Genomic DNA, 27,428 nt, shown 5'->3' with positions numbered 1-27,428 from the left:
TTAAAACCAGAAAATCCAAATCTCTTTGTAAAATTCTAGGTTAAAAATCAGCAATAAAATCAGGTTTAGATTGTTCACAAAATTATTAAATCAAATCTCTTTCCAAGAAATAATTTTGCTCATCAAAAGGTTTTATCAGGAAAACAATTATATTCTCATATCAATTAATAATCCTAAGATCTAAATCTAGATGACTAATCATAGATCTAGCATTAAGAACAACCTAAGATGAAGATCTAGAAAGATAATGAATCCTAAATAAACAGATCTAACAAATCATAAAATCCCTGTGAAAAACCCTAAACCTAACAAGCAAACTACTCAGACATGTTTAATGAAGAACAAAACATCATTCTGAATAATAAGTAATTGAAATTAAAAGAGTAAAAGGGAGTTCAAGAAATTCTTCTCTCAAAGCAGATCTCTCTCTCCAAAGCTCTCAAAATCTCACAGGGTTACAGGAAAAATAAAACTTGGTAGAATAAAACTTAAGGGTTTGGAAAACCTAAAAACTATATATATATGTCCTAAAACACGTCAGGGACTAGTCTTGCAAATATAGAAAACTTCGGGCAACTTTGTAAAACTTCCAAATTTGGCTCTCTTGTCGGTTTGGACTGGGTGTCGATCGATTCTAAGGCAGTGTCGATCGACACCATCTCCTCTGATCGATTCCAAGTTGATTTCTTGCGGATTGTTGCTCCAAACTGATCCAAATTGCTCCACTTTGCTCCTTCCATGCTAAAAACCTGTAAAGACTCAAAAACAATCTAGAAACAAATGAAAAGACACTAAAAGACTCTTTATATCATGGTTAAAAACCACAAAAACCATGATATATCAACACAATTAGTGTTTATTATATGCAATAATTAAAACAAGATACAAATTAAAGATAATTAATATTTTCAGAGGAAGGGAGGAGAGAACATGTCAAAACAACTTTGAGAAGAAGTATCTGTCATCTCGATGAAACTATACCATCATTAAGCTTCAAAACTTTAACAATTTCGCTGTTCACTTTATCAAGATAAGAGAAGTAGATAGAGTTCTTCAAACATCCATAATAGTCGCATGCTACGACCTTAAAAATGTTGGATAAGCTTCACCATACCTTGAAGCCTTAGAGATCCTTATCAAGTTAGGATTAGGATAAGAGATAGGTTTAATGAAAAGAAAGAATTACTTAGATGTACTCTAAAAGTTGATTTATTCCTCATATCTAACAATTTCTGAAAATTGCTCAAATGTTTTGTGTCCTCGATGTAATTACAATTTATCCCTTGGGTTTAGTTTTTCGATTTTGATTAAAAAAAAAAGTACACATCAGCAAATTAAAATACACATCATTTTTGATTTTCCACGTCATTCTACAGTTTTTTTTCCCATAATCGACAGTTTCCTTTGTTTATATCAAAAGAGAGGGAATGTGAAAAGTTTTCACTGTTCACAAACCGCGAAAAAAAAATCTCTCTCTCTCTTTCGTCAGCGAAAACTCTCTCTCTCTCTCGTCGACGAACCCTGATTCCGCCGGCGATATTCTGTCTTTCTCTACTCTCTCGCCGTCATTTCTCGCCGTCTTCACTCGATATCCTCATTCGCTTTTTCTCTCTTCGTCGTCACTGTCATGTTCATTTCCATCTAAGCTGTCTCGTCTTCGAGTTCCGGTATGTGTCGAATCTTTATTTTTGAGTTTTGCGGCTGATTGAGGGTTTTTATCGATAGTTTACAGCTGATTGTCGCCGTTGTTTATTTACATATGATGGCTGATCTGTTAGATCTATTCGATTCGATGGTTGAGTTACTGTATGTTTTACGACTGATTTATGATTTATTAATGCATGTGGCTGAGTTTGTTTGTTGATGTGGCTGAGTTATGATTTACGGTTAAGTTATGGTTAATAATGTATTTGGGGCTGAGTTATCTTATGCTTTACGACTGAGTTATATATTGACGGCTGAGTTATTTTATTCTTTACGACTGAGTTATGTAGTTGTGGCTGAGTTATTATATGCTTTGCGGCTGACTTTGTCATATGTTATGGCTGATTTATTTTATGCTTTACTGCTGAATTATATTTATCATATGGCTAAGGTTATTTCTGAAGAACAAGCAAGGGATTTCCCCTTAAGACTTTACCCAGAAGGAAAGTCTATTCTAGATGGTAAACAAATTAATAACAATTTCAAGATGGTAGATTTCTCTGAGATTAGGGAATCAATAGGGCATGATGTGTGGAATCAAACGAAGAATTTACCTATTGGAATAATTGCTAAGCTAGTTGATGGTGAATTCGTGTGGTCTGGTAAGGTTGTACATTTCCTACTATGTAACCAGTTAAGAATACATAAGAAGGAGTTTTGGTTTCTCCTTGGTGGTCAACCTATCAGGTTTGGCTTGAATGAATTTGCTCATATCACGGGGTTAAACATACACACAATGCCTACAGAAAAGTTTGAACCTAAAGAGGACTACAAAGCGTTCTTCAGACTTTTGAATGTGTCTGGTGAGGAAGGTCCAACGTTAGATGAACTCATGGAAGGATTAAAAGTGTGTCGGGGATGGTTTCCTAATCCCCGTAAATGGTTGGGGCTGTTGTTTCTTCAAGCCATTGGACTTTATGCCTTGCATCATAATTCTAGAATACCATTTGAAAGTGCGAAAAGAGTTTTTGATGATGAAGCCATGAAAACACATTCGTGGGGTCGGTTAGCATTTGAAGCTCTTGTTGATTCTATAAAGATGTTGAGGCCTAAGGAAAAGTTGTACACCCTTAGCCTTCGTGGTTTTACACCCGTGTTACAGGCTTGGGTGTATGAGTCAGTCAAATGCTTTGGAGAATGATTTGGGAATGCAAACACTGAAAATGGTGGCATACCGGTGCTTCAATGGGGTGAAAACCGTACACGTTCAACGATGGAATCGGTAATTGCTGAAGAGATCAAAGCGCTTGGTGAGGTAAGGTTTATTAGTGGTTGAGTGATTGTTTAGTAATGGCTGAGTTATTATTTAGTAATGACTGAGTTATTATTTAGTAATGGCTGAGTTATGATTTAGTAATGGCTGAGTTATGGTTTGTGATGGCTGAGTTATGATTTAGTAATGGATGAATTATGATTTAGTAATGGTTGAGTTATGATTTAGTAATGGCTGAGTTATGAATTAGTAATGGCTGAGTTATGGTTTGTGATGGCTGAGTTATGATTTAGTGATGGCTGAGTTAAAACTTACTGATGGGTTTCATAATCTCTTATGTTACAGTTGCGTGTGAGTAAAATGGTTATGAAGGATGATGTACGCGAGCTATTTCATATGTGGCCAGATCAAGAAGACGACCCAGCACTTGATCGCCTTATCCAAAACATACATGAGGATAAGTTTGTTAAAGGTTTTGGGATGTTAAGGGGAGTGATAAGAAGAAAAAGCTAAAAGCTAAAGCAGCTGTTGAGTCTGAATCTCCACCCGCAAAGAAGCAGAAAGTCCAGAAGGTGGAAGTTTCCAACAGTCAGGGTGGTGAATCTGGTGAAGGAGCTGCACAGAAGAGGAGGAAGAAGAAGAAGAAGAAAGGAATAAAGTTAAGTGATATGGTGTATAGTCAGTTTATATTTTATGTAACCTTTCGTTAGCTTGTTTACGACGGTTTGTGTATTTGTTTCAGTGTACTAGTGAGGAGGAAGATGTTGGGGAAGATGTGTCAGTTAGAACTCTCGTTGAGTTGGTGTATAATTTAACCTCAAGGTTTGACACCATTGATACAAATATGTCTATGAATCTCGAGAAGAAGATTGGAGATAGAATAGAATTGAGGATGAATGAAAGGTTTGGAACCAGGCTTGGATCTTTTGAGAGTGAACTCAAACAGATGAAAGAGCACGTGTATTCCATGGGTGTTGGGCAAACTGGCCAAAACACGACTGATGCGTGTTCAAATTTCAAAATAAAGGACCTGGTACCACCGGACCTTTTGGCAAAACTACAGACACCAAAAGTTCCAGGAAAAATGCAACATAACTACTCTGTCACCAGTCCTCCGGTAATGTCTTATTTATGTTAAATCTATGGCTGATTTTCCAGAATGTTTAGGTTGAATTATCATTATCTTAATTGTCTTCGCTATGTTATACAGGTAAAGAAATCTGGTGATGACAGTGGTTTGGCTGGGGTCAGTAAGAATCAAAACAATAAGTTTGATAAAGATGATCCTCTTGATTTCATTGAGAAGTCTCCAGCTGCTACGAAACCAACTGCTATGAAACAAAGGCCTTACACGAGGAAAAATGCCAAAGAAATAGAGGCAAAGAAGGCCAAAGAGTTGGCAGCAAAGAATGCCAAAGAGTTGGCGACACAGAAGGCTAAAGAGTCGGCGGCAGTAGAAGGCCAAAGAATTAGCGGTAAAGAAGGCAAAAGCCGAGGAGGTTGGAGATAATCAGCAAAAGAAAAGAGTTAGAAAGACTACTAAGCCTACTGCTGTGAGGCCGTTGTAATTTGTAGCACCTGGTTTGAATGAGGGAGAAGCTGATGCAGTCTTGAATAAAGCTGAAGAAAAAGCCGAAGCTGGTGCAAACGATGGTGCCGACACTGCTGACAGCAGTGCATGTGATATGACAGACCCGTTTTGAAACAACCCGACCCCTTTTTTTTTTTAATAATTAAAAACAATATATAATTAAGCATCCCATACTACTTAATTAACCAAGTCAAACCACAACTCAACATTAAACCAGCAATAACATTAAGCACAGCGGAAACATACCAATAATACAAAACCAACAAATCATCAATACAATAACATTCCTAACCATTCTATCCGGCAACCTACCATAACACTAACCAAGGTTCCAACAACATAACCAAAAAAATCCAATAACACACAAACGAGACCCTAGATCATCCTCCTCCTCATCGCCATGATTCCACGATCACACTTTTGCCTTTACCTGCACACCACAAACAACAATTGAGATGCGTAAGTATTATCATAAATACTTAGTGAGGCCGTCCTCCCATCTACTAGGTTATACACACAAGCATATGAGACCCTCTTGTTTAAGCAAAACAAACAACACACAACAATACATCAAACCAGGAAAACAAGTCTCGGCTGAGACCAGTGTCGACCGATGCCTCACGGTGTCGATCGATACTACAAACAATGGTGTCGACCGATGCTAAACAGTGTCGACCGATGCCTCTTCTGCAGACACGATCTGCGCGAACACGAACGTCGAACTCCCCTTCCAAATCATCTTGAATCCGTCTCAAACTCACCCAATTACCTCGGAAATCACTGGGAATCACAAAAGCAACGAACCCAAGCAACAAAACAACATAAACAGCAAAGAAAACACCCAAACAAGAGAGATCTCATGCTTAGATCAACCATGGTCAAGCACTCACCTTATCAACTGATTATAACAACCAATACAACCAGTTGAGACCCTCCAAACGTCTGAAACAGCCCAGAAACGCCCTACAACAAGCCAGACAACCAAAAACGACTTATAGCAAAACTGGACAGAAACATCAGAAAAAACAGTCTCAAAGACGAAACCCTAAAATAAAAACCAACCGTTAACTATCAAATCGCTCCGGTGAAAAGCTACCCTAGACGTCACGAAGCTTCCCACAAAATGTCAGCACGATCAGGCACCACACGAGACCACGATCTCAGTTACAATCTCCGATGGTTCCAACTCGCGTCTGAGAAAACGTGTCTCACGAAACTGCCAATAACTCATCGAGTTTAAATCCAAATCTACTTCTGTAAAAAGGCGAATGACGATGAAAGACTTGGGAATAAACCTACCTAATTTCATTACCTTTGAGAACGATTTGATATGTCGAAACTGTTTCCTCCCAAACCCTAACGATTCTGATCTTTCTCCTTTAATCTCCTTCACACCACAATAGGCTCTCTCCTCTCTTTCTATCTCTGAAAACGGCGACAAGACACCCTAAAACCCTTAATTTGTCGCTTCTCCACTTATAACACGATTTAGGGATTTTCCTTGAACCAAACCAAACCAAACAGCAATTAAAACGAACCGGACCAAACCAGAAAACATGGTGTCGGTCGATACACCAAGGGTGTCGATCGACACCCACACCAAAACCTTAAAAATTGGTTCGCGGATGTTACACGTTTATGGCTGAAAACGAATTCCTTGAACTAAATCTGAGGATGATGAGGAGAAAAAGATTAGGCTTGATAGAATTAAAGCTTTAAGGCTGGAGAGTGTTAAGCTGTCTCCGGATGGGAGTGCATTGAATACACAACAAGATCATCCAGCAAGGATTTTTCCTTATATTGGAGATAACGGACTGACGTGCATGAAGAAGAAATGTGTACCTGCAGCTGGAATATATGATCTTCTGGCACCGGTTGATCGGTTCAAGTTGCAAAAACTTTTGGAGTACCTAAAGACAGACGAGTATGACCCTTTAGACCCTTGTTAATCATAGCTTGTTAGCATTATATTAACCTGTGTTTATTTGTTTGTTAGGAATCAACCATTAGGCAATGCAACAGTCGATATTGAATTCTATAGGGTTCTCATCACCGAAAGAAAGAACTGGCCAGTGAAGGAGACCAACTTTGGGTGGCTGTCTGATGAAGTAAGTTTAACTTGATGTCTGAGTTATTATTGTTTACGGCTGAGTTATCTTACATTATGGCTGAGTTATCTTACATTATGGCTGAGTTATCTTACATTACGGCTGAGTTATTTTACATTATGGCTTAGTTATTGTTGTCGTTGTCTGAGTTATCTTACATTATGGCTGAGTTATTGTTTACTACTCAGTTTTCTTTTTTACAGCACATGGGCGCATTTATACGACTCCTCAGGAATAGGTACAAACGAGATCCCTTCCCATTCCACAACAAACGCATTGCGTTTGTAGACCCGTGGTTCACCAGTATGATGATTCGTGACTATGCTCAGTTCGAGATAAAACCCAAAATGTTTAAATTCAAAGGCAATAGTTATGAAGAGTTAGTTAGCGGTTTGCTTCCACAAGATCAACCGACTAATATGAAGTGGATCACCTGTATATTACTCCACAAACTGGAGGCGATCACTGGGTGGCGCTACACGTGGATCTCATCAGGGGGCATATTGATTGCTATGATAGCATTGTGGGACAAGTAACCAAAGAAAGTGATAGTAAAATTTTGAATGCTTGTAGGGTGTTTACGCGGATGATTCCAGCAATGATGAACGATATAGTTTCTCACAAATATTGTACACCTAGTTTCAGTCAGTTTACCTTCAGGAGGAGGAGTGTCTCCAAGGTCCCTCAAAACGTACAAGTTGGTGATTGTGCCGTGTACGCTCTAAATTTTGTAGAATGTCTAGCGCTTGGTTTGTCTTTTGATGGTATCTGTGATCAAAATATCCAGGCTATACGGGTTAAAATGGCAGCAAAAATCTACGATGAGGCACCTGATTTTATGAGTCAGTTTAAATAATGCATTATGTCCTTCGTTTTGTTTCTTTTGGTAGGAATTGTACTTGGATATGTAAAACATTTTGATTTCTTTTAATTTGGTAGTAATTGTACTTGGATATGTAAAGCATTTGGATTTCTTTTGGTAGGAATTGTACTTGGTTATGTAAAATATTTGGATTCCTTTTGGTAGGAATTGTACTTGGTTATGTAAAACATTGATTTGTCTATTTTCAAAGTTATGGCTAATTTACGGTTAAGTTACAGCTGAGTTATATACTTCACACGGCTGAGTTATAAGTAAATATGAAATAAACATATATGTTACGGCTGAGTTATGAATTACGGTTGAATTATGTACTTCATACGGCTGAGTTATAAGATATGAAAATATTCTTCTTTCTTTCGTTGGTCTTTCGTTCTGTCATATTCCAATAACTTATCCAATTACAACGTTTTTCGATATTACAAAAAGTGTTATTGGGGAAATGCGAACAATCTCTAATTTTGTGCCTGCTCAGATCCACACGCATAATAAATTCATAAAGTCAGCTTCTCTCACAATATATTATTGAAAATAATTAAAAAATTTGAATTCAAATTTTGAATAAAAGGAATAAAAAAATTTCCACCAATTGACTAACATGGCTGAGTTATTGACTTATACGGCTGACTTATTAAATATTCGTAAATTAAAATTATTATAACTCAAAATTTAAATTTAGAATGGAAATATGAATATTATTATTATTATAACCAATAAAAAGTAATAATTATAAACAAATAGTGGTTTTTACACATTCTAATCAGAATGTGTAAAACATGACATTTAGGGGTTAGGGCTAGTGTTTGAGTTGTAGGGTTCATATTTCCAACATTATGGGTTTTAATTTAACAGTTTGGTTTTGGTTCTATTGTGTTTGGTTTAAGGTGGTAATTTGGATATACTAATATGATAACTATTTGAAATTTTTAAAATTTTTGAAATTACTTTTCGGTTATTTCCGGTTATGGGTCGGTTAGATGAATATATAAACATAAATAACCCAAAATATATTGTACCTAAGTAGATTAACCATATATAACTGAAAGGAATCGAAAATAACTTACCTGTAATAGTCGCAGGCTACGACCATAAAACAACCGTCCAAGCCACAATGAGTGCGTTGTCTCCCAAGGAACTAACCTCAACCCATTTTACCAAATCCTCGTACATCTTAACAAAGTTTTAAACCGACGGTTCTCTCGTTATAATTTTCATGACTTACGGTAAGTTTATGAACAAATGCACATATCTCCACAATATTCCACGAGCCTTTTGTTTTTGCAACTATCATATTTAGAGTAGTCCATCCGAGTTGAAGGTGAATGTTGACCAATGCTAAGCTGTGTATAATAAACTAATCCACCAAATTGCTCCTTTTTAAGTCCACGGACTAGATATGTTCCCTGTGAAATATAATGTCCGAGAAATCTTCGACTTGGTTTTAAATTTTTTTCCAATTTCTACTTCCTTCCCTAGTCTTACAGCACCAGATTTTATATTTTTGGTTGACTGCAAAAATTATATTGTCTAGGAAGGCAACTCTAAAGAATATATTTGATGGTATCTTCAATCTTGACATACTTCCAGTTATAACATATCTTGTCGTACTTTAATTCATCGAATATATGAATCTTGTAAGATTGGCGAATCTCTCAAACCCCAACCTTCAAAAGGTCTAGGGTTTGGTGGGAAGGTGAAAAACTGCTTTGTTTTACACTTTCTAAATGGTTAATGATGTAAATTCTAGAACATTGTGATATAGTTCATGATGCTATGGTTAGAATTTCTGCACCAGTTGTGGTAATAAGAATTGTATGCTCAAACTGTGCGGCTGGACCACCATCTGCTGTCACAATTGTCCATTTGTCTGGGCATGTTACAAACTCGGTCGTTCCAATGGTGAGAATTGGTTCTGTTAACAAAGGAAACAAATAAATTTGTAAAAAAGTATAAATGCATTCACCAAATTTTATATAGAGAATGCTCACCGAGCGTAAACGTTTGACCTTCAATCATATATTCAAGTTCATAATCATCTACACAATAGGGAAGACTTTTTCAGAGAAAGCTCAACAATAGGAAGAGCTGTTGCGGAAAAGCCCTATTCGATACTTACAGTTACTATGAAGATATATAAGAGGTTCCGAGTGTAATACCGTTCCTACACCATGACCGATGAAACGTTCCATATTATAGCCATACTTTGCAGCATGCTCACTGTTGGAAACTGAAAATAATCAAAACTGATCCTCCTAACTTCTCTATATAAATCTTATTTAAATCCGGTTAGAACTAATAATTACTACCTAATTATCTTCCCAATATGTTTGAAGCTTGCTCCATCTTTACAAACCGATATACCTTTCTCCAAGCATTCTTGTGTGACCTGTTTAGAACAATCTCTAATGGTTTAAAAAAAAATTAAGAAGTAAAGCAAAAAAAAACAAAGGAGAATCCATTAACCTTCACAAGCTGTGTAAGGCTTTCATCAACGTCTCCGCATAAGAAAGTCTTTGACGTATCTCCATGATATCCCTGATTGAAGGTGTTACATTAAAAACTTATAGCAGAGTAGCAAAAGAAGCTTTAAAAGAAAGACTTACATCCAAGTAAACCGCGACATCGATGTTTACTATATCTCCATTCTGAAAACAAGGAATGATTAGTGATATATACTACATACAAGAGAAATTCTCATACTTAAAAAAAAAGCAGCTTCATACTACTACAAACCTGTAGGGGACGAGAATCAGGTATCCCGTGGAACATACATTCATTAACCGAAGTACAAACACTTTTCGGAAACCCACCATAACCAAGAGGTGAAGGATAAGCACCAGACTCAATAACCATCTGATGCACTGCCTTGTCAATTTCATCTGTAGTAACAAATGGCTGCAAACAAAACAAACAAAAAGCCATCAAACCAAAAGGGTTCAATCAAATTTAGAGATTTCACAATCTTTTTTTAACTTACTCTAACCAAAGTTCCTGCATAGTCTAACACACGAGCAGCGAGCTCGCAAGCTTTCTTCATTTTCACAATGCCTATAGAGTCAGGAATCTGAAGTTCACTTGATATCTTTGGTACATCACTAGACTCAACATATGTAGGCTTTGGTATATGATCAGGCACAAGTAGACGAGGTGATACTCTTCCACATACTAGAGGTGGATTTATTCTATCTTCTAATGAGTTCTGAAGCTGTTGAATCCTACAAATTATGCATCTAATTAAGACATTAATTTGTTGAAAAACTATATATTAAAAATCAATAATGTCACACCTTCATGATTATTCAATTTTGTTATAACAAGTACCTTTTTATTCTCAGAGAAGATGGTTTCTTCTTGCCTGCAACAAAACAATACATAAACCTTATAATACGAAATTGAATGATTCAGAGATTCCAATTTCACTAATCCCTTCATCATTATCAATTTCTCCAAAACCTAAACACGAACTTGACGAAATAAACAAACAAAGAAAGAGGAGAAACCTGAGAGCGGGAAAGTGGTGAACTTCGTCGGAGCTCCGGCGAAGTATTTTCGAGGCGTTAATTTATCGCCGTTAAATAAAAAACGTGACGGAGAAATCTTCTGCAACATTTTTTTTTTTCCTCCGGTGAAAAATAAGCAACGGACCAAAAAGATTTTGAGGAAGAAACACTTTAATGGGCCTGTAAATCAATGAGGCCCATTATAACGACGAGTATCCCCCCAAAAAAAAATGTAATTATGTAGGTCATCTGTACATTGCAATAATTTAACACAAAATGCGTTTAACACTAAATTATATTTTCGGAAAATCCATTTAAAATACACTAAACTATTAGTAGTGTGGGGGGTTTGCTTTGAATATAGGGCGATGTTTGGCAACTCTAGCAGAGCATTGGGGCGTCTATTACAGTTTGTGTATCGCTTGGGGAGAAGGGTGTCAGGTGTCTTGAGTTGGAAGTGGACTCGGAGGTAGTGGTAGATTTTCTAAATACAGGGATTAGTATACATTCCTTGTTTTTCCTAGTATGATTGTTCCATGGCTTCTTCGCAAAGAATTGGTTAGTTTGTTTTTCTCATGTTTAAAGAGAGGATAAATGTCTAGCAGATAGATTGACTAACCATGCTTTCTCTTTATCGTTAGGTTTTTCTTCTTTGAATATTATCCTCTCGGAATTGAGTAGGGTGAATCGGGTTCTATGTATCTACGTTATGTTGTTGCTGTGTAATTTTTATTTTTAATAAATTCTGGGAGACGTTTGTCTTCCAGTCCACTACCAAAAGAAAAAAGCTATTAACCCGGCGTGAGTATATTTGAACCGATTGTTTTAAACTTACTAATCATTTAAATAGCTATACATTGATAGATATAAGATATAGTATGCAAAAGTATTATAATGTTTTAGTTTTTTTTTTTTTTTAAACACAAATGCTGTTTTATATCTATTTTGAATATCATTTATGTAGTTTAAAATTTGTTCTAATAAGAAAGGAAAAAGGTAAAACTTATATATGATTAGTCTTAATATTTACTAAATAGATAACATGTATAGTCAACAAAAATAAAATAAAAAATATATAAATATATTTTTATCTTTATTGGTTGGTTTAATATATTTTTTACTTAGTACTTTGTAAGTAGCTATGTGTTGATGATATAAAAGAAATAAAAGTAGTTATGATGAAAAAAAAAGATGTTGACATATATATATATATATATATATGCAAACTTAGTGTTGTAAGAGGTTTTGTATAATATTTTATTTTGCTTCTTTTGAACATTTTTTTTTGGCTAAAGATCAAAAGAGTAATTAAGGCCATATTTATCGGGGCATCACTTGGGTGATCTTAAGGCTTTTAAAATTAAAATTAATTGAACAGTACTCATAAGATCAGCCCAATTGATCTTGAATAAGATCAGTTCTTCTATTGATCTAAAGGTGACGTGTCACGCTCTGAAAGAAAGAGAGGAGACGTTTTTCATTTGCTTCAAACATAATTTTTTCTTCTTCTCTCGCAAACACCATCGTCTCCTCTGTCCGGCCATTGAAACACCGAGGCGACCGATCTCCTCGTCTCCTAACCCTAATTTTTTCTTCTCTCTCTCGCTTAGCCGTTTAAAGCAAAACCCTGAGACTCCCCAAACCCTAAAAATCTCAGCCGCCACTTTTGTTCTAATGGCGAAGAAGAAAGTGTCTCGTAACACCAATGGAGCATCCGTTGAGCAACAACAAATGCAGAGCCAAGCAACAACAAATGCAGAGCCAGAAAGCTCCGGTCACCTACAAGAAACCGGCAGCGGAGCTGAGTCGTGAGTCTTCAATGGAGGACCATGACTCGTCGGAGGAAAAGTTTCAGAATTTGAAGTCACTCAATGGGATTCTTCTCCAGCAAACCATGGAGAAGAGGCAGCAGATTGAATCTCTCTTCCAGGCGAAAGATGCGTTGGAGGCTGAGCTGACCCGTTCCGGAAAGGAGAAGCTAGTGTTTTGATTGGGAAGTTAGAGAGTGAGAGGGATGAGTTTAGTAGGGTTTGTGGTGAGAGGGATTTGATTAAGAGTGAGTTTGATTTGCAGAGTGAGGAGATGAATCTGTTGAAGGAGTGTGTGGTGAGGTTGGAGATGAAAGAAGTGAGTTTGGGTGAAGAAGTTGGGAGATTGAAATCTGAGAATGGTAGATTGGTGAAGGAGAGGAAAAAGAGAGATGAGTTGATTGAGAGGGTTAGTAAGGAGAGGAGTGAAATGGAGAAGAACCTTGAGGATAAGATTAGGGAGATTGATGGTTTGAAGAGTGAGATCAAAGGGGTTATTAGAGAGAAGATGGAGATAGAGATGGTTAAACGTGATCAAAACGAGACGATCGTTGAGTTGGAGAAAAAGTTGGGAAGTTTGAATGAGACTGTGAAGAGCTTGACAAAGGAAGAGGTGGGGTTACGTGATCAGGTTATTAGGTTAGAGAGGAATCTTGATGAGGTTATGGAGGAAGCGAAAGCGAGGGCGGAGCAGATCAATGCATTGGTGAAAGAGAAGTCTATTACGGAATCTGAGCTTGAGTGTGTGTGGATGGAGAACATGTCAGTTAAGAAGCAGATGGAAATGGCTCTCGTGCAATCCTCTGATAAGGTGTCCGAGAGAATGCAGGGACTACTATGGAATGCTCTGTTGAGAACATTGAGATGGGTGTCCGAGAGATGATTGCTCTGTTGAGAACATTGAGATGGGTGTCCGAGAGAATGCAGGGACTACTATGGAATGCAACAAGAAGGGGACGTTTTCAGGGTCGTGGAATGTAGAATCAAGAAAAGGGTTTGATCCGAAGATGATTAGGAGCAATAGTAGTGTGAGTTGGAGAAGTTCTGGTACCAATGGAGGTGGGTTTCAAAGGAATAGTAGTGTGAGTTGGAGAAGTTCTGGTACCAATGGCGGCAAGGAAGCAGTAATTCGACAACTAACCGGCCTGTTCCGGCTTCTCAACCTTTTGGTAGTAGAAATGTTATGAACTTTAACTGACAACATTGTAATGGACTCTCGAGTCAATTTTTTAGATTGGTAGTTGGGAATAAGTGTGGTGGTGAAGTTGAATTTGACAAAAAAATGTTCAAACCTTCCCGCACGGTTCGGAGAGCACTGAATTAGAATGAGAGGTTCACCACCACCACAAAGATTTTCAGTTTTCTTCAATTTGGTAATTGTGTTGGGATATAGTTGCTCAGTCTTATAACTTGTAGTTCAAAGTTGATCACTCTTCTTTGGTAATGGATGTATACAAAATTATTTAAAATGTTTTTTTTTTTCATAAAAACTTGGTAATGTATTTTGAATTCTAGTTAAGTTTTTTGAGTTTCCAATTAAAATGTTATTTTCTAAATTATTATAATTGTAATATGTTTAAGAATATGATATTATTAAATCTTAAGATCTTACACATGTTCTCCCAATAACTAACTTTTTAACAAAAGTTCTTAACTACTGATCTTACATTATTTTTACAATATTTATACTCTAAGAACACCCTAAACTGATTTCCCTATAAACATGCCCTAACACCTACACGAAAGTAACATTGTCAAAAAAAAAAAAAAAAAAAAAAAAAAGCTACAATAGAGTTAAGAAAGATTTGGGGGTTAACCAATCCAAAGAATCAGTAGCTTTTGCCAATGTTTCCTAAGCCTTCTAGCATTGATGATATTCCGAAGCTCATGGTCGATGACTTTGAAGACGATCTTGAGAACTATCCTTTGTGCATTGTGGAGGAGATTGTTTTGTTGAAGACAACTGATTCTTTTGAACATAAATACTAGGTAAAAGTCTGCGCATATGTGCGGATTGCTGTATTAGTTATGTTAACTAATTTTAATTAATTTAATAATTATAAAGTTTGCCAATATTTTTAGAAATGTTTCTCTCATCTATCCATTTTCAAAAATATTCATTTCTAAATACGCAAAATTATAAAGTTTTATAAGATTTATAAGATATTTCTAGATAGTACGTACTATTTAGAGACTCAATCCAAATATTTATAAGGTTTTTTTTTGTTTTTGTCAAATTTATAAGGTTTTGAAAGGTTTTTAAAAGGTATTTATAAAGTATATATAAAATTTTACACTCATATATATATATATATATATATATATATATATATATATAGTTTATGTATATTTTTCTAAGATTACACGTATTTCAGTTTTTCGTGGCATTTTTAATAAAGTTTTTAAAAGGCGTAGTTTTCAAAAGTGGTATTAGAAAAGATGTTTGAAATTCTATATATATATATATATATAACAAATAAATTTCCTAAATTCAATAATCAACTTTTATTTATTCAAATTATATAAAGTATTTCAATATAACTATACATACATATTTATCAAAAAAAAATTATTTTTTATTGTTCAGCCTGCATAATAGACCTCTTTATGAGATAATGTTAGAAATACCATTTTGTTGATACCCTTTTTCAAAAATACCAAATTTTGGTTATTTTCATTTTTGTCATCTTTCACACAATTAAAATGTGTTAAATTAACTTCTAGAATTTTTTGTTTTTGATTTGGATTCTCTATTTTAGATGTAGGATATAGTTTTGAGGGGGTAGAGTTTAGTATTTGGAGTTTAGGGTTAAAATTTAGTTATGTTGTATATTAAAAAGACTATTATCGAAAATGAACAACAAAAATTGTATTTTTGCAAAAAGGTATAGTAAAAAGGGTATTTATGCAAATGCCCTTAGTTTTGTTTGATATTTTTGACTATTCAAGGTAAAACAAATACTATATATTGTACATAATAAAAATGAGTATATACTATGATATTCAAAAAATCAGTTTATGTTCTAACTTCTAATACATAAACTAAAGAGTTGAATAATTAAAATCCAAATCAGTTTAATGTTTTATATAAATTAAATACATTCCCTATAAAATCATATGAATTGCTACATAAACTAAAGAGTTGTTGACAAAAAAAAAAAAAAAACTAAAGAGTTAAATAATTAAAATCCAAATCAGTTTAAGTTGTTTATATAGATTAAGTACATTCCCTATATAGATGATTTATTTAGCTTGATTATCTTAATGTGCAATGATCAAAATTAATATTTTTTTTAATCTACATGATAAGTTTTTTTGTATAGCCATCAAATTTTTATTATACATATGTAATTTAAAATTAAAATAATAAGAAAACAAAGAAAGAAGGAAGCAATACATAAAACAAACAAAAAAAATTTTGAAAACTCAATATAAGATATATCCAACTAACTATATAACTAAACACTTAGAATGAGTTTTCAACCCATGCAAAAACATAAACAAAAGAAAGAAAATATTTAGAATTTGACATATGGTGGAGGAGGATGTGAGAATCATTATTTATAGGATTTGAAGTGATAGAAGTTATATTTCTAAAAAAAAATAATTAGAGGAGTTACAATTATAATTGATAGTGTGTTTAATTGAAAATAAATGTAGGAAAACAATAGTCAATTCACAATTTATGTAATTTCAGTTACAATTTAGTAGTAAATAGTAAATTTAAAGTATGAATTTATGTATATGATTAAATGAGTTGAATTTTAAGTTTAATTAAAAAGAAATATTATATTTTAAAACATTATAGAGCAAATTGACCAATAAAGAGCAAATTGAACAAATTATATATATATATATATATATATGTGTGTGTGTGTGTGTGTGTGTGTGTGAAAATGAATATTTACTATGATATAAACTAATACATAAACTAAAGAGTTAAATGCTGAAAAAAAAAAACTAAAGAGTAAAATAATTAAAATCCAAATTATTTTGTATGTAACAAATTAAATGTATTCCCTATGAAATCATATGAAGTGCAATCAAGAGCTTCATATAATTATATGTTGGATCACAAGAACCAAATATAATGATGAGTATACTAAAAATATGTATTACAATTTTTTAGAGCTTAGAGAGAATTAAAGAAAATTAATTTAATTATTGTATTACAATAGTTTATTTTCTTAAAACATTGCATACTTTTACAAATAAAATAAATATGTAAGAAATAATCAAATATCTAGATAAAGAATAAAGATGATTTCTCTAGTTTGATTATCTTATTGTGCAATGATCGAAATTAATAATTTCTAGAATCTGCATGATATTTTTTTTGTATAGCGATCAAATTTTTATTTTTTATATGTAATGTAATTTTTTTTAATTATCATATGTAATTTAAAATTAAAATTAATAAGAAAACAAAGAAGAAAGGAAACAATACATAAAACAAAGAAATAAAATTGAAATCACAATATAAGATATATCCAACAAAATATATAATTAAACACTTACAATGAGTTGTAAAAAAAAAACACTTACAATGAGTTTTCAACCCATGCAAAAATATTTTTTTAAAAAAAGTATTTAGAATTTGAGATATGGTGGAGGAAGATGTGGGAATGGTTATTTATAGGATTTGTAGTGATAGAAGTTATTTTTAAAATAATTTAATTAGAGGAGTTACAATTTTAATTGATAGTGTGTTTAATTGAAAATGAATGGAGGAAAACAATAGTCAATTCACAATTTATTTAATTTCAGTTACACATTAGTAGTAATTAGTGAAATTAAAGTATGAATTTATATATATGATTACATGTGTTGAATTTTAAGTTTAATTAAAAATAAATATTATATTTTAAACCATTAAATATGAAATTGACCAATAAGGAGAGATCAGAACTCTACTTTTATATAGAGTTACAATTTTAATTGATAGTGTGTTTAATTGAAAATGAATGAAGGAAAATAATAGTCAATTCACAATTTATTTAATTTCAGTTACAAATTAGTAGTAATTAGTGAAATTAAAATATGAATTTATATATATGATTAAATGTGTTAAATTTTAAGTTTAATTACAAATAAATATTATATTTTAAAACATTAAATATCAAATTGAGCAATAAGGAGATATCAGAATTCTACTTTTATATATATGATTTAGTACTTTAATGTATTTAATAATCTTCATAAGAAAGATAATGTTTTAAAGACAAATTTTGATTGAAAATGTCATTTTCTCATACTTGTATTTTCTTATAAAGTATACAATATTTTGCTATTATTAAGCAATTATAGAGCAATATATCCATTAATTTTGACAAATATTAAGAAAATGAATTACCAAAAAGACAACTTTGGGAAATATGCCAATAAATTTTTTTTACATTTTTTAATTTTACTTAGAGATTCATAATAGTCCGTATAGTTTTTAGTAGGACGTATCAATGGTGTAAATCAAACTATATATCTTGATACTAATTTTTTTCTTAAGACATAACTGGATGTAATTTTCTAATTTAATTAATAAAATAGAAATATGTAATCTATATATATATTTTTTAAGTACATTTTGAGTTCTACCCTTTTATTTATACTAATTTCAAAACTTATTTACAAAATTAATCCCTAACAAACTTCTTAAAGTAGCATTACTTCAGATTTTGTTTACTAAATATTTTACATACCATTCCAATTAAAAAAATATATAGCATAATCAATATGGAAACATAAACTATGATATATTAAAGATATTTTATCTCTGAATCATTTGCAAACAAAGAAAACAAAAATTTGATTCCTATTTTGTTTTCCAAAACGTGTGAGCTTTGATTCTTAACACAAGAAGAACTTCGATTCATATTTATTTAAATATTATAATTAATATATATAAACTTAATAAAACTTTAAAATATTATGAATATGTAAAATCAAAATTTTCTAAAATACTATATAATATGGTTATATAATAGATGAGTTATAAAAAGGACATGTTGAAATTAATAAAATATCATTAAATTTGTAATAATGCGGATTAAATCCTTATTTTATTATTTGTCAACACTATATATTAATATTAGAATATTTGACATATAAATATAAAATTGATTTAACTAAGATTGTGTAAAATAATTAAATCATCTGGAAAAATGTGACTTAATCGTAGTGTATAAATGACTTACTATGTATTTAGATCCCTTAATTTTTTGTTATGACAATTAAAAATCAAAATAGAATCTCAAACAATAAATAAAACAAACTAAATATAACAAACAAATGCTCATGAAATATATTGCGGGTTAAAAATTTTATATAAACATTTAGCCACACAAACGGTTGAGAAATTTAATTATTAAAAATTATATGTACGCAATATACCGCGGGTTAAAATCTAGAAACATTTAAAAAATATGCCGTATATGTGAGTTTATATACCAGCATGAAACATAGTGGTTTCTAGTTCTACTAGTTTTGTCAATATGCCACATCTTATTGTTGACTAAAAATGAATTCATATCCGGTCGAGTGTGTGTGTGTGTGTGTGTGATTGTTGACTAAAAATGAATTTATAAATGTTTCAATGGTTTAAAGAATTTATAAATGTTTCAATGGTTTAAAGAATTTTCCCTTTAATTTTTTCCCAACATGTTACAAACCTACAACATAAATTATCTCAGCAAAAGGTGTAAGTTAAAAGAAAAATAAAAACTATAGAACTTGTTATCACATAGCTCGTTGCTTCTTGTTACACCTTAACGACACTAACATGTCTTTTTCTTCCTTCTTCGCCACTACAGCTGCGTCGTTAAAACAAATGTCAACCCCAAACAACCTCACAACTCGATCCGACCCGGACCTGGACCCGGATCCGGAATTCGATTTCCACCCGATGAACAACTTGTCATCCTGACCGTTGGATCTTCTAAAACAGATCAGGTCACCAGCACAAAGTCTCTTCTCTTTAACAAATCTACTCCACCCTTTAGTCAACACATAACTTTGACTACTATTCCAATACGAGTAACGGAACCTCCACACTTTTCCGTTAACGTCCTCAAAACTCAACAGCATACCTTTCACGGAGCCGTTATTACCACCATCTAACGGTAACGGAAAATGTTTCTCCGCTTGGTGTTTCGGTATAACCAAACGGTTTAGTTTCCCGACATCACTAGGCGTTACCGTTTTCTCAAACAGTAACTTCGACGTTTTAAACCCCGTTATAACCGCAGCGGTTACGGAACCAAACCCCGTCGTCTTCTTCCCATTACCGTTACGTTTACGTTTCCTCTGTTCCAGCTCTTCCTTGTAAGTGTGTTTCCTCAACATATCAACGATCTCTGATTTCGAATGTGCGTTTAAAAAGTCAACCTCATCCTCGTCTCCTCCGTCGTTTCCGTTAACTAACGTCGTCTCTTTGAAATTAGTAACTGCGTCGCGGCCGCGGAAACGGTGAGCCGCGACGTCGTAAGCACGCGCTGCTTCCTCTTCTTCGTTGAAAGTACCGAGCCACACGCGTTGGTGCTTCTCGTATATCTGAGCTCCCCATCTCCCGTTTGGTTGAGGAACAACACCTTTGAATCTTGAAGAAGGAAGCTTTCTTGATTCCGCTTCGAGGCCATTGTCGGAATCAAGAACCACGCTTGTTCCGCTTCCCATTCTGTATAGCAAACCCGCCGGAGACGGTGACTTCCTCGCCGGAATCTTGACTGGAGTGTGAATCGAATCTGTAGTTGTAGAGCTTTCGTCTACGCTACTCATGGTGTCCATGTTTTTTTTTAATCGAAAGAAGAGATTGAGAAGAATCACAAGAAGATTGTGAAAATGTTGATTATGTGAATGGATGTGTGAACGTGTGTGAATGTATGCGTGTATGTTGTATATATAGAGAGACAAGAGGGAAATAAGAAAACATCAAGTGTGCATGTATGTTGTTAATTTTTTTATATATCTTTCCTTTTTATTAATTATTTGTCCTAGTGTGTTTTTAAGGAGATAAGTATAATATATGGGTAGGTGTATGGGAATAATATGGGTGTGTGTGTGTATTTGTTGTGGGTCAACTTAAATTTACAGGAAGGTTCATGCAGAAGATAGAAGAATATTTTTTAATAAAGGTTAAATTGGCATTTCTATATTTGGGTTTTATTTAACAAAAGAATTATTATATAAAAAATTTACGCGCATATAGGAAAATGATTCTAAATTTATGATGAAAATAATCTTCAAATTATTCGCGCTAATCGATTTATAAAGTGTGTGCAAAAATTATCGTTTTCCCGTATAAACATTTAGGTTTTGGTGTGACTAGCTTAAAAAGTAGCTTATTTGTACCTATTTATTAAAATATAAGATTTTAAAAATTGTAAAAAAAAAAAGGTTAACATGATATAATTTAAAAAGGCTTAATTTATTTATTAATATAAGATGGGTATTTATACATAATGGTAGAGATATAATAAGACCAAGTTTCCTATTTTAAGAGAAATACAAATATAAATAATACATAAGAGATAAATAAAAATATTTCTAATGTACATCTTCTAAATCCTTCAAAAATATTAACAGTTGTTCTTAGTAGATCTCCCGTTTTCTTGATACTAAAATATCCAAAACAAATCATGAATTTAAATTCTTTAGTCATTATGTGGTTATTATTATCATCAAAACTTGTTTGATCTCTAGTTTTTTCGTGTTTTTATAATTGCTCTGTTATATACCGTATTACCATTAGATTGACTGTTTTGACATATCAATTAATCATCACCAAGCTCTGTTAGATAATTTAAAACGTTTGAAGTTATTATATTCACGACGCAAAAAGTGATATGAATATGTTGTGGGCTGCATGGGGAAGTGGGGTAGACAAGTGGACCAGAAGGATGGATAAAAGAGCTTCACATGAGAAATAGAATATTAATTTCTTAGTTAAGTTCATTCCCCCTGATATATGATTTGCTAATTTACTAGTGTAGTAATCAAAAATAATGTATCATTCTTATGATAAACAATACAGATTAACAAAAAATAAAAATAAAGTAGAAGGTTGGAGGATTCTTTTTCTTCTTCTTTTGAAGATACTATAGAGATGTTTATTAACTATTACGATATTATTCCTTTCTCACCGAAAATTAATATGTTTTTATTCCAAATCTAAAATGAATTTTGTTCCGTGAGGATCTTTTTTTGCAAGCATGAATCCTTCATGTTTACAACAAATGCAATGGTCAATGCTCTTGAGATATTATACCTTTTCTTTATTCCATTTTATTTTTGTATAGCATCTTTGTTCATTTTATAAGTATTAGTATTAATTAAAATGGAACTATGTGTGTCTTTGGGATTGTAATAAATATAAAAACTTTGGGAGCATATTAACTGTGATATTAATTAAATTGTATAAAATAGAGGTTCTCACTCTTGACTATTTATTGATATTGAATGTAAAACGAAAAAAACAAAAAACATTAGACATGAACATTCTCTATATATAGGAGTATATAGTATATAGTTATATACACATTAGGGGTTTAGGATTATAATAATCGAATTTTGGGTCTCTATTTAGATGATCCATTACTAATAATATATATTTTTTTGAGAAATTTGTATAAATATCACCAATATGTGCATATTTTACAAAAATACATTCCTCAATTTTTTCTGAAAATACTACTACTTTATGTAAAAATATACTAATTTATCTGGAGAGTTCAAAAATATTCCTTTTGCAATACCATTTTTCAAAAATACTCCATCTTTCAAACTTTACCAAAAAAACTACAAAAAATTTGTAAATTTTCAAAATTTGTATGTAACCTTATAAATATATACACAAATTACCTTTATATGTGTGTAAATTTTTTTATATATTTTATAAATATAATATAAATACTTTTTAAAAACCTTTTAAAACTGTTTAAAAATCTTTTAAAACCTTATTAACCTTTTAAAAACCTGTTAAAATGTTATAAAACTTTATAAATATTTGGATCGAATCTAGAGGTAGTAGTTATTATCTAGAAGTACCTTGTGAACCATATAAAACTTTATAATTTTTCATATTTAAAATGAGTATTTTTGAAAATGTATAGATGAAAACTATATTTTTGAAAATCTTTTAAAAAACCTTGTAAACTTTTTAAAAACCTTTTAAAATGTCTTTAAACTTTATAAATATTTGGATCAAATCTAGAGGTAGTAGTTATTATCTAGAAGTACCTTATGAACCATATACAACTTTATAATTTTTCATATTTAAAAATGAGTATTTTTGAAAATGGGTGTCGAGAGTCGGTGTAGGATTCTCTCAGTTAACATGGAAAATCTCAGGATTTGATTTGCTGCTGTTAGTTTTATTTTTAAAGAGTTGGTTTCAAAAAGTTGTGTATATAATGTGGCCTTGTGGAAATAACAAGTGAAGTTGATTGCCACGATCTTATATGGTTTTCCAATTATTATTATCATTTGTATTTGCTATCTAACTTTATAAAAGTCTAATTGTGCCATTGCTAACAGTATGTTATTTTGAATGCGACCAACTGGAACACTGTAAAAGTTTGGACGCATAAAACGGGATTGGCTCTCGCAACTCACAAAGTCACAACTCCAAATATAGATTGTTTTTGGCTGATTCATTATTTAATTATTTCACCTGATTAGTTCAAAAAACATAACATAGACAACACTCAACAGACCGGATCTAGTTTGTCTGAGCTTGAGCTTCCTATAGCCTAAACCGCATTGGCTCTAAGCCACTCACAGTCGGTGTGGTGGTGATTCGGTTTCGGCGACCTATTGTCTTAGGTTTCCTCACACAGCTTCAACAGATCGGATCTAGGGCGTGATCCGCCCAGGTTTGGGTTCTTCTTACTGGTTTAAGTCACCTAGTTGACATTTCTGACTAAGGCGTTTCCGGCGGTCTCTGAATTGAGGTTCTTCCGTCACGCCGCTCAAGATCCCCAAAGTTTCTCTTCTGAAGACTCTAAACCAACAACGTGAGGCAAGATATTCGTAGTCTTTTAAGGTTTTGGTTATCTTTGGTGTGTCTTTTACCTTCTAGTTCTTGCGATTTTGGTTTGTTCGGGCAAAAAGAAGATTGATTTCTATGTGTAAAATCTACTATCCAGTTTTAGATTTTTTTATTTCCTTGTTTGGTTCTCCGTGTGTAGGGCTTAGTTTCCAAGAGGTTTAAGCCTTGTCGGTTTGTTTCGGGGATAAAATTTCGTCGGCTTAGTTTCTGCAGGTTAAAGTCCTGCCGGCGTATCTTATATTCCACCTTTATTTTTCTTTTAATATATATTTCAGATGATAAAAAAAAAAAAAAAAAAAAAAAAAAAAAAAAAAAAGACAACACTCAACAGACCCACAATTCCTCAACTTGATGAAACTGACTGCACAAGACGATTGGCAGCTTTTAAAACTTAAGCTACACATGATAGACTTTTGACAAAGAAGAACAAATCTATGATATACTATCACTGCGATTTGTATTGTTTCACATATGTTGTAATCGGCCCCAAAAAAAGAGATATCCTGGGAAGGAAAAAGAAAAAGAAAAAAAAAAAAAAGACACCATGGTAATATTTTGGGTAGGTAACAAAAAAAACACTAGGTGGTAAATAAAATCTAAATCTAAATATATAATAATCATTAATAATAAAGATTAGAACTAACTGTAAACTTCAGTTTTGAATTTTGATCTCTATCACAATTATTTGATATAATTTTCAAACTCTATGTCTTTTTTTTTTTGGCAAAACAATACCTATTTCTATGATGTCAAAAAATCAAAGCAAAGACACAATATGTTTATCCTTAGTTATGCGCATGGGACAAGACAAAATATCTAGTTTAGTATTAACTAATAGTACTTACTTACCAGTAATAGGTGGAAAATAAATTTTTAAACGATTTAAAAATCTTTTAGGATATGCGCCTTTCCCGGTTTTCCCATTTAGATCGGTCATTGCTAGTCACTCTCGTACGCCCAAATCACACACAACATTTGTTAATGATGTAAGTTTGTGTTAATTATGTTTTTAACGAAAACCGTGACTCCGAATTTATACATTCATATACATGATGTCAATTTGTTGAAATATATCAAGATTATTCGAATACAAACAGGCGTACATTACTTAATCTATATATATATATATATATATAGTTTATTTAAATGTTGTATGCATAATGCATCCGAATGATGATACAACGACAATATTAATAAAAAAAATCAATATGTTACATGTTTTGTTCATAGATAAGTTAGATAGATCATAGATATTGCAAAGAAAATGACAAGTTAGATGATGAATTAACATGATGGGTTTAAATAATAATTTGTAGATCAATGAACCGATATTTTTAATATAAATACAGCATCAGTTGGATTATGCTGGCTATTAAGTAGTTAAACACACTGCATTTGATAATAGATACAAGCATCATGGTTATAATCCAGTCAGGCATTTAGCGTTCCCATTTACCTCACCATTGTTATATTCAGAAAAAATTTGCTATTCTTTTTATAAAGGGTCCTCAGTGTAGTATAAAGAATTAAAATCTTAAGTTACACATTTGGCCATCCTTATGCTAATTTATATTATCTCTTTTCACTTTTATATCTACATATCGTGAACCTTTCAAATTAAAACCTCAGGAAAAAATAATGAAAATAATGGATTTGCGTTATGTATACTCTACATCATTCGATATGTTGAATCGTATACCAACAAAAATACTGAAAAAATATTTCCACTAAATGAATTTGTTTTACCAAAATTGTAAGTTCAGAAATGGTCACAATGTTATTATTAGTGTTTAAATTTTGAGAATTTGTTAAATATACTTTTTTTTGGCATACTCTTTTTCAAAAATGCTCTTTTTTAATATTTTTATTTTTGTCCTCTTTTACACAATTACTCAATGTTAAATTAATTTTTAGAATTTCTTTTTTTAGGTTTGGGTTCCCAATTTACATTTAGGGTATAGTTTTTAATGGATAGGGTTTAGTATTTAGGGTTTAGAGTTTATAATTTTGTCATTTTATATATTAAAAAGGGGTATTTTTGAAAATGGACACAATCAAAAGATATTTTTAAAAAGTGACATAGAAAAATATGTATTTTTGAAAATCCCCTTTAAATTTTGGTAAATAATTAAAACGTAACAATTTTTGTAGACCACCTTTAAACTTCCAGTTAGAAGTAAGAACATTGGTATAAAAATGTATCGAGAGGAGTAGAGGACTAATCAATTCAAATCATTCTCAAGATTAAGTATAGTATCCTACGTACCTTTGTGACTTTCTCTACAAGTCTACAACTATGCACTCTAATTCATTACATCAACTAAGAGAAATTTATATTATCTTCTAAGAAAAATGAGTATAATTGAAGAGTAAGGACAAACAACATACATACACGTCAAAGCAACTTGTTAGTTAGAATTAACAAAGAAAAAAATTAGTTTAAGAAAAGTAAAAAGAATACTGATTTTTATCGATGGATTGTGATGAAAAAAGCAAAGCAAATGCTTGATGCCAAATATATATATATATATATATATATATATATATATACGTACAAAGCAAAATGGTTATCCACATTTATCTTGTTTGGATTAATTAGTTTGATATCGCTGGAGATTATTATCTTAACTTCTTCAGTGTTAGGCATCATAAACTTAACACTTAAAACTTGCTCAGTTAAATCGTGGGACATAAAATTTGCTCAGTTATTTATTTGCTCAGTTAATAGTTTATACTTTATACTATTTGGTGCGACATAAAACTTGCTCAGTTAAAGATCAATGAAGTATACTATAATGACACTTGTATGACTGCGCGAAGTCACACCCCACGCATTTACTGTCGGCAGCCGCGTAATATGCTAAAATCTAATACTTAATAATTGTGTATCTGATTTTTAAGTATTATAAAAATACTAATATTGTACTATATACTCCCAAATTACACATCTATTTTGTTGGATCGATCGTATATTCTTAATAAGTTTCATTTTTCTACAGATCAAATACGAATATCAAAGGTCGATCTCATTACATACTTACATCAACGTGGAGTGTCTTTCATTGTTGTTCTTTGTATGTCGTGTCTTTGAAGTATTTCGGATAAGTTTTTGGATAAGACCTACTAAAAAGAAAATAATATACCTGTAACACCTTTCTTGGAGCTAGTTTAGATAACTGTGATTACTTTTTTTTTTGTCAAGCAGATAACGGTGATTACTAAGCAAATAAGCTACACGTTTTCGAAATAGATTGAATACTATTTACAAATGCAGCGTGGAGAATATATCTTCAACTTACTTTCTGACATTCTTATTGAATAATTAACCTTTATAAAAAATTATTAAGACATCAATACATATAAATAAAAAATAAAAATATGAAACTTAATTATCGGAATATATTTTGTATTTGTTTACTTTTTATATTTAGTTTTTTTTTTTGTTTTTTGAAAATTTAGCACCTCCAGATTTATTCATGGATCTTACTTGTTTGTGCATGTTTATCAAGATAATCCAGTCTAACTAATTTAATGAGCATTTTTTATTTTATTTTTATTTGAAACTATGCCGGATTAGCTTTTT

At 32.2% G+C, this 27,428-nt stretch overlaps 3 protein-coding genes and 1 pseudogene across 13 annotated transcripts; 1 reads left to right on the top strand and 3 right to left on the bottom strand.

The window, feature by feature from the left end:
- Window positions 1-908: 908 nt before the first annotated feature.
- LOC109126611 (putative F-box protein At3g25750) lies at window positions 909-9,259 on the bottom strand (the record flags this gene model as incomplete). The annotated part of the gene is given in 8 exon segments (XM_087465214.1): window positions 909-962; window positions 965-1,084; window positions 8,595-8,672; window positions 8,674-8,733; window positions 8,735-8,845; window positions 8,847-8,873; window positions 8,875-8,971; window positions 9,051-9,259. Coding segments are annotated over 8 exon segments (756 nt in total), but the record flags the coding sequence as incomplete, so codon positions are not given.
- Window positions 9,084-11,163, bottom strand: MAP1B (methionine aminopeptidase 1C). 11 transcript variants are annotated; one of them, XR_015567031.1, is made up of 10 exons: window positions 10,997-11,163; window positions 10,818-10,851; window positions 10,474-10,726; window positions 10,230-10,391; window positions 10,100-10,141; window positions 9,960-10,031; window positions 9,803-9,882; window positions 9,613-9,723; window positions 9,485-9,532; window positions 9,084-9,408 (listed from the first exon to the last, which is right to left on the bottom strand). XR_015567031.1 is itself a non-coding variant. In XM_019230311.2 (10 exons), exons 1-10 carry the CDS (start codon window positions 11,103-11,105, stop codon window positions 9,260-9,262), a joined length of 1,050 nt encoding a protein of 349 aa, XP_019085856.1. In that variant the 5' UTR covers window positions 11,106-11,163; the 3' UTR covers window positions 9,084-9,259. The 11 variants fall into 11 exon arrangements, 6 of the variants coding, with proteins under 6 accessions (XP_019085856.1, XP_019085858.1, XP_010425224.1 ...); XR_015567033.1 differs by having other exon boundaries at window positions 10,474-10,711; window positions 10,997-11,131; XR_015567034.1 differs by having other exon boundaries at window positions 9,653-9,723; window positions 10,474-10,711; window positions 10,997-11,131.
- Window positions 11,164-12,448: 1,285 nt separating this feature from the next.
- On the top strand, window positions 12,449-14,294 carry LOC104714961 (uncharacterized; annotated as a pseudogene).
- A 5,128-nt stretch (window positions 14,295-19,422) lies between these two features.
- EDF3 (ethylene response DNA binding factor 3) lies at window positions 19,423-20,724 on the bottom strand. Its single transcript, XM_010426921.3, has one exon. It carries the CDS (start codon window positions 20,581-20,583, stop codon window positions 19,537-19,539), a length of 1,047 nt encoding a protein of 348 aa, XP_010425223.2. The 5' UTR covers window positions 20,584-20,724; the 3' UTR covers window positions 19,423-19,536.
- Window positions 20,725-27,428: the final 6,704 nt, after the last annotated feature.

This window comes from Camelina sativa, chromosome 9 (assembly GCF_030686135.1).
Source record: "Camelina sativa cultivar CO46 ecotype springtype chromosome 9, ASM3068613v1".
Classification (NCBI taxonomy): Eukaryota; Viridiplantae; Streptophyta; class Magnoliopsida; order Brassicales; family Brassicaceae; genus Camelina; species Camelina sativa.
The sequence above is the reverse complement of the archived record's forward strand: the minus strand, read 5'-3'. Positions and strand labels throughout refer to the sequence as shown.